Source organism: Quercus lobata, chromosome 10 (genome assembly GCF_001633185.2).
Source record: "Quercus lobata isolate SW786 chromosome 10, ValleyOak3.0 Primary Assembly, whole genome shotgun sequence".
NCBI lineage: Eukaryota > Viridiplantae > Streptophyta > Magnoliopsida > Fagales > Fagaceae > Quercus > Quercus lobata.
The window spans coordinates 63,079,610-63,087,715 of NC_044913.1; the positions used below are offsets into that span (position 1 = coordinate 63,079,610).

The 8,106-nt window shown below is 33.6% G+C and overlaps 1 protein-coding gene across 1 annotated transcript; it reads right to left on the bottom strand.

Annotated features, from left to right (window-relative positions):
* Positions 1-2,593: 2,593 nt before the first annotated feature.
* On the bottom strand, positions 2,594-4,634 carry LOC115965885 (NADPH-dependent oxidoreductase 2-alkenal reductase-like). The gene is made up of 4 exons (XM_031085180.1): positions 4,516-4,634; positions 4,026-4,192; positions 3,428-3,510; positions 2,594-3,156 (listed from the first exon to the last, which is right to left on the bottom strand). Exons 1-4 carry the CDS (start codon positions 4,580-4,582, stop codon positions 2,778-2,780), a joined length of 696 nt encoding a protein of 231 aa, XP_030941040.1. The 5' UTR covers positions 4,583-4,634; the 3' UTR covers positions 2,594-2,777.
* Positions 4,635-8,106: the final 3,472 nt, after the last annotated feature.

An 8,106-nucleotide genomic window follows, 5' to 3' on the forward strand; every position in this document is an offset into this window, starting at 1 on the left:
TCAACTCTCTTTCTTGTGAAGGCTTTTCCCCCCTTTCACCAACCTAACATAATGCTTTAGAATCGTATTGTTTTCCATTTTTAATTCTAATGCTTGCTTAAGTGTGTTGGAAAAAGTTATACTATGCAATTGCTTGATATTTTAAAATTTACAAATATTATATTATTTTAGGGCATTCACTAATAATCAGTTTTTTTTGGGGGGGGGGTGGACAACTAAATTGATAATTACTGAATTTTCTGGAAATATAACTTGCATTATACTCACTTATCAAGAAAAATAAAATCCTAGCATTTTATTTATAGTTGTTAGTTCATTCTTAGAAGTTAACAAAGCCTAAGCTAAAATGAAATCGAAAATTAAAAATCACTAACTATCAAAAACCTATGTTGCTTTCTCAATAACCACCATTACTAGCTCTTCTTGACCAATCATAAGACGGGGAAACAAAGAGTACGATATTGCTGAACATAAAGTAAGGCTAAGAAAAAATCTCTTCTTCTTTTCCTATACTAATAACAAATTCCAAGACCTGTACAATTATATTGTGAGTTTGTAATTAGTTTAGAAATCATTGTTTACATCAATTAATGCCACGTATACATTTAAAAATATCGAACTATTGTGACTTTTCATTTTTCAATAGGCACCTTTTTGGTCAATAGACACATTTTCATTCAATAAGCACATTTTCGATTAATAGACACATTTTCATTCAATATACACTTTTTCGGTCGATAGGCACCTTAGACTTACAAACTAATTTATGTAGCCAATGATTTCATATGTTTAATTTCTTTCATTACTTAGGCTTTTCTTTACCTCTATTTCAATGTCAATACCTGTTTCATATGTTTTATATAAGTTTAAATTAATAGGAATAGTTTAGAAAATTTATAGCCTTTTATTTTAAAACTAATGCATTAAATAATATCCCTTAAGACCTTTTTGATTCCCTAAACAATTTTTAACCATGTTTAATTGCGTTCAAAGTCACCCCTCGATACCTTCATTTGAATTTAAGTTACCAGTTTGTATGTTTTTGAAAGATTATTAAACCTTTTTGACTTCCACGATTTAGGCAACTGAATAAGGACTCCTGTGTTATCATATTGTATGCTTCTAGAACTTGGTGAAAGGGTTTTGAAAGGATCTATATATAATTCACTCAAATGTGCAAAGGACCTTAACTAATTGCAAAGGACAACTACAATAAACAAAGCCTTAATCCCAATATTTTGGGGTCAACTTTGTTAGGTTTTAAGACTTTAGGAACTAATGTATTAGAACTTCACTTTGTATATGTTGGCAAACCATGATCAAAACATTTAGTTTAGGTTTAGACTTGCTCAAAGTTTGGTTTAATGTAAGTTTGGAATCGAGTAATTGCAGGAAATTACTATTCAATGTAGGTTTAAACTTGCTCAAAGTGGAGTCTCAAAGTCACAAGTAGGAGAACTTGTGGTTGTTGCAGATCAAGGAAAGAAGTAGTCCATGGACTCGGAGCTGTTATGTGGTCGTGATAGTAAGTTTTCTACATGAGGTAGCAATAGGATGTTAGTGGTCTAAGTCTTATTGTACAAACTTCAATTCTTTCATAGTAAATCTGTTTTTTACCTTGAGGATAGCTAGGTTAAACCCTTCCCAGGTTTTTTACCGGTTTGGTTTTCGTGGGTGATCAGATCTGTGTATTTTTTATTTTCTGCATTATATTTGCTTTACACATATTTGTTTAACCTAGATTTAATTAACAAACTTGTTAATCAACTTGGCTTAATATTAGGTTAAACATATTGTGTTAAGGGGTCTAAAACCTAACAAGCTTAATTAATTGCAGTAATTAGAAAATGTGAACCCAAGTGGAATCATCATTTAAGTAAATTCAATTTGTTTATCAAAAAAAAAAAAAAAAAAATCACTTAATTCAATTTCCATCTGAATAAAATAGCATACTTTGACTTCATTTTTGTTCCCTTATTCTCTATCTTCCCTTATTCCTTATAGCTAGCAGTAAAGAAATGTTGGGGCAAAACACATGTTACAGTACAGTACCATTCTTCCTAGTACATATAGATCAACACAGTAGGGAGAAAAGAGTCTCTACCAAGTACCAATCCAATCCCTCTACACAACCGAGTTGTTTATTATGTTCAATGTCACCAAGCTTATGGCAGTCAAGGTAAAGAGGTTTAAACCCCTTGAGGATGAAAATGCTTTCCATTATTATTTCTCAAAAGCAAAAGAAAGTTTTGTTAGTGTTATGTTGACTCTGCAGAAATGTTGATGTTTCACAGTTGTTTGGGAAAAAAAGTGGTTGTTGTACTCAATATGACCCTTGAAACACAGGTTTATAACGCCCTTGTTAATTAATGTAAACACTGAAATTTGAGAAATAGTAACAAATAGACAAATACCACCCTTGATGTTAGTCACCACGCATAGAAACATTCATACTATAAGCATGTGGCTCAAATCAAGACCCAATTCCTTGCCAAAACACTGTAATAATTATTTTTGCAGTCACAAAATTTTTTGTTTATTTGCCAATTAGACTATTATCTTCTTAATGTTTACATATATGGACTAGCATTCCTTATTGAAACAGCCCATAATATATTGAACCATGAGAATTTACTTTCCAAGTTACATAGCTGTCAAGCAGCAATGGCTTTCACCATGGTAATGGGAAGAAGCACTATATATGGTGCTGTATAAGTTAACACAGAAAAAAGGGGAAAAAAAAGTGTAAAATACATATGCAAACGGAGGTAAAATGATCACTCCCGAGCAACTACAACTACTAGCTTTCCGACATTGTGACCACTAAAAATGCCTACAAGACCTGCCGGGCCATTTTCGAGGCCTTCAGCTATGTCTTCAACATATACTATCTTTCCTTCCCTAATGTAAGGCAGCACAAGGTCTAAAAAGTTGGGAAAGAGGTGATAGTAATCATACACTGTAAATCCTTCTATACGAATCCTCTTATATACCAAAGATAATAAATTTCTTATGCCTTCAGGTTGATCAAGATTGTATTGTGAGATCATTCCAGCTACGGCAATGCGACCGTGTAATCTCATGTTAAGGAGAACTGCATCAAGCATTTTGCCTCCAACATTATCAAAGTAAATGTCAATGCCTTCAGGAAAACACCTAACATCATTACCCAAAAAAAGAGTCAGTGCCTCTCAGTTTTTTATAAACGTTGCTCTTGCAGTTGTAAGTAACAATTAAGCCTGGATATTGCTGTTGAGATATTTATCAAACGTTAGCTTCTGCCAACGTTTATTCTTTAATGTTTTGCAATTTGCAGTCACTATGAATAAATTAGTGAATGCCGTGCAATTTTGCCTCACAGCTAATAATGAAAAATTTTGCTTCATTAATTTCTTTTAGATTATTTATATGCAAATTTTCCACTGACCTTTTTAGAGCTGCATCCAAGTCATGCTCTTCCTTATAATTGAAAGCCTCATCGAATCCAAACTTGCTCTTTAGTATATCAACCTTGTTCAGATAAAAGCAGGACAAGTGTTGAAATTTCATTTTAAAAAAGAGCATGTTTCTATATCCCCTGCTTTACAACAGAGATTAAGCATGCATAGCAGCTTAAAATTTTGGTCCAAATAATAAAATCATACAACAGGGTGAGGACTAGGAGAATTTGAATAAGATTTCAGAATATTATGCAAATTTGTGTTAAAATACTTTAAATGTCTAACTAGAGACAAATAAATAACAACTCATTCAAGGAGGAAAACAAAAAAGATCAAACCTGCAAAATCAGTTCAAATTAAGAACAAAATATATACTATTGTTTCAAATTCATTCAAAATGGATGTCAGTAAAAGGTGATGATATAATCAGAAGATCAACTTATGTGTACTTTATTGTTGTCACAAATATCTAATTGAATTATTGAATAAAAATGATATTGTTGGTAGCACCTGTCAAAACAACGCATACCTAGTACTTTTCTTCTTCAAATATTTTAAAGAAGATTCCAATTAAGGTTGATGTACCTTTTCTTTGCTTCCAGCACTTCCAACAACATTACAACCCATCAATTTGGCCAATTGCCCAACTAGTTGGCCAACTGCACCAAATGCTGATGAGACAAAAACATATTCTCCTTTCTTTGGTGAGCAAAGCTCATAGAAACCAGCATAAGCAGTCATACCAGGCATACCTATGTGCAAAAGTAAATCCAATTAGATGGAGCATTTACTATGTCAATGTTTTTTTAAAAAAAGAAAATATCTATAGTTGCTAGTATGCAGAGGAGGAGATGGTGTAGAGGACAGAAAAGAGTGACATGAACAAGATAGATTATGTAGTATAATTACACTGCAAAGTATCAAATTCATCTTTAATCCAGAGTTCCATGAGTTGTATATTCCAATCACATAAAAGATTATGAAGTAAAATCCTTTTTATTTTGTTTCTTTAATTTTCTTGAAAATCAAATCCATCTTATAAACTTTTCTCCCAATTGATGAGCAAATTACTTACCAAGAAGTCCAGTATAGTAGGAAAGGGGCACATCAGTGTGCTGGATTTTAAAGAGGCTTTCAGTCATTGTGATGAGGCTGTATTCTTCCCATTTGGTTACCCCCCAAACGAAATCTCCTTTCTTGCAAGTCCGGCTGCCCAGATTCCAACAACTTTAGCCACGTCTATACCCAACTATTGGCTACATGGTTTCTTCACCACAAAGAATAGGTTCATTTGTTAAAGCTTAAAAAACTATTGGATAACAATTCTCTTTTTTTAAAGTCTAGATTTAAAAAAAGCACAATTTAAAGGCTGTATCCATTGCCATGTCAAGCAAGAGAATTATACAGCACTATATGCAACCGAGAAAGAGACGTGAGTCTAGTGCAGCTCATGAGGCATGAGGCTTACTGAATGGGGAGCCAAAGGAATAAAAGGCGATTCTGGGATTTCTGACCTTAAATGCCTCGCATAGGATCACAGGCAAAGTAAATAGGTTCTTCACCAACACTTCTTTTGAACCCTCTGGCACCTTCAAGCTTAAGCTACTTGTGTTAAAGTACATGTCCGTTTCTTTGGGATTGCCATCTATGTAGTCTCTAGCTAGCACCTGTTTTGTAAGGTTGAATTTATTCAACCATCTAATTGGCTTTATTCCGTGCCAAATTTGCTTGTAATTCAGCATTTAGTAACCCTGTATTTAGGTGGGTTTGATGTAAGGGTAGTGAGTGAGATAGAGTGAAGTTTGCTCAAGAGTGTGCAAGAAAACAGAGTGTCGCGGCTGGGTCTCGCGGGTGACTCGCGGCTTCAAGCCGCCAGAAGCAACCTCACGTGCCAAGCATGCTGGAAGGTGAACAGTCTGCTAGCTGGAGCACTACAGGAAAAAACAGGACAATTGGCCATACGGTTATCTCGCGACTGGATCTCGCGACTTAGTCAAGCCGCGAGGTCAAGCCGCGAGCCACCCCTGTTTTTGTAGAATTCTGACGTTTCACATTCCTCTCCACTCCAAGTATAAATACCCCTATTACCCACGATTGAAAGAGAGCTTCCAGAGAGAATTTTGAGAGAGAAACCCTAAAGAAAAACCAGATTGTTTCACCCACAATCTCTACCTTAGAATCTCTTCAAATTCCTCAACTCTCTTCCTCTCCATTGTCAAATCCTTGAGAGGCTTTATACCAAACCAGGTTCTCACCATCATCATCATTGTGAGACTGCTGTTTGGATTTCTGGGAAGCAGTTAGGAAGGAACCAATCTTCATTGGTTGATGCTACGGTCTAGTAGCAGAATCCGGGAAGCTAGAAAAGAAAAAGGTTCGGCGTAACCTTGTTGGAGCAAGAAGCTTGGAGGGCTTAGGTGCACTGGGTAGATTAGGCTTGGAGGGTCTATTGCTGTCCTTGTATCCCAACTATATTTTCTAGTGGATTGATTACCGCTTGGAGGGCGGCGGAGAGGTTTTTCGCCGAGAACTTCGGTTTCCTCTTCGATAACACATCGCGTGTTGTCTTTGTGTTTGCATCTTCCTTCCTCTATCTTTGCCTTTAAATTATCTGCTGTGAATTTTATTTTGTTATGGCTTAGATAGTATTTAATCAATTTCGTATGATAGCATATGTTAAGTTTCCGCACACTAGTTGTTTGACATATTGCTTGAATTGATTAAGTTGTTATTTGGGGGTCTAAACGTTCAAAGGTGTTTTATACACGTTTTTGAACTTTCATGTTTGTTTCTCACTTCTTCACCATCACCTGCCATTGCTAAAACCTTTCACTCTCTCTTTTTCTATAGCCTGTTGCACTGCAAATAATAAAAGAGAAACAATTTCTTTTAGGCAAGATAGTGATCGTTATCAGGTTTGTAATGAGCTACAAATTTGACTACTATTCATCAAGAAAGAAACATAGATATAGTGACAATCATATATAGTTTAATAAGAATATTTTATGTGAAGTTCTTACTTCTACACATGATGTTCTTTTTGTACAAGACTCTCCAAATAGCATTGAATTGTTCAAATTATCAAAAAAAGCTTTAAATTGTTCAAAATTGACGGTTTGATAGTAAAACAAAATTTTCCAAGTGCTTTCGAGTCAAAGTGGGATGATAGAATTGTATGCAGTGTATAGAGATTCTAGGAACACAATAAGAGAAGGGAGGCGCCATATGAGAAAGCACCTTAGATATAGAATTAGATGGTGAAGCTCCGTGGTGGGTGGAGCACAAATATTGGATCAAAACTCCGATGAGAAGTCAGTGAAAATATATAGCACAGAGCAAAAAATGTATAGCACAGACCCAATTTCTCAAAAAACTTATTTTTCATTAACACGCTACACATTAAGTAATCTACCAGCAATTAAAAAAAAAAAAAAAAAAAAAAAAAATCTACCAGCAAGTACCAAGACAAATTAACGACGTAATCTGCCAGCAAGAAAAAAAAAAAAACTTCAAAAACGTAATCTGCCAGCAATAAGCTGCAAATCTTCAAAAAACTTCAAAATAAATCAAGATTGCAGTAGAAATCTGCCAGCAATTAAAAAAAAAAAATCTACCAGCAATTTTTGATCGGGCTGCCAACTTCTCTTGATGCTGAGAGTTTTAAGTTTTTATCTTGATGGAGTGGATTGCAATCTGGAATGGGGAGTGTACATGTACAGGGAAGTTTTTTTTTTTTTTTTTTTTTTTTTGAGTAAATTGGTGTTAGAGTAATGGCATGGTTAGTGATGGGTAACATTTTGCTAACACATCAGGGCACGTGTAGACAAAGTGTCATTTTTTTTTTCAAACCACATGTTTACAAAGCGTAATTTTTCCTAAATTTTAAGAGTAGTGGGGCTGGTTGATGGTGAGTCAATAATAAATTTTAGTGTTTATTTTTTTCTTTCCTTTTCTTTTTTTGTCTTTTTTATTTAAGAAATAGCTTAAAACTTGAATTCTTTTCATCCACTTTTTCTTATCTATTTCATTGAGTGGTCCACTACCTTTTTTTTTTGGTTAGGTTTGTGATTTGTGTCTGTGAGCACTTTGGCCTTAGGCTTACTAAATAGACTTTCTCATATGGATATTATTCTATTATATTTTAGTTTTAGATTTTTTCTTATCTTGTTTTCTTTTTACTTTGTAATAATGATTATTCTTATACTTAAAAAATATTATTGGACATATAACATTAAAAAAAAAAAAAAATAATTGGTAAAAGAGAATGCAATTTATTTGACTGTGTGGGTTAGTGGAAAATTAAGTCAATAACTTAGATTTTTGAGGCAATGTTAGCTGATGTTCTAAGGATGTTTGTTAATTAACCATATTTAGAAATATTTTATGGAAAAAGAAAAATAATTGAATTATTTGATAGTTTTTTTTTTAATATTTTTCACGAAAGTAATATTAAAATTTTCTTAAAATAATTAATTAACTAATATTTTAAGGACATTTATTAAGGAGACCTTTCCTTTAATTATTATTATTTTTTATTTATTTTGGAAGAGCCTTCTCTTATCGATAGTTCAACAATGATCAAATAATATTTTCAATAACAAGACATTTACGAAAACGCCATTAGCTCATTTTCTTTTTGCCGACCAATACCAGGAAATGATAACAT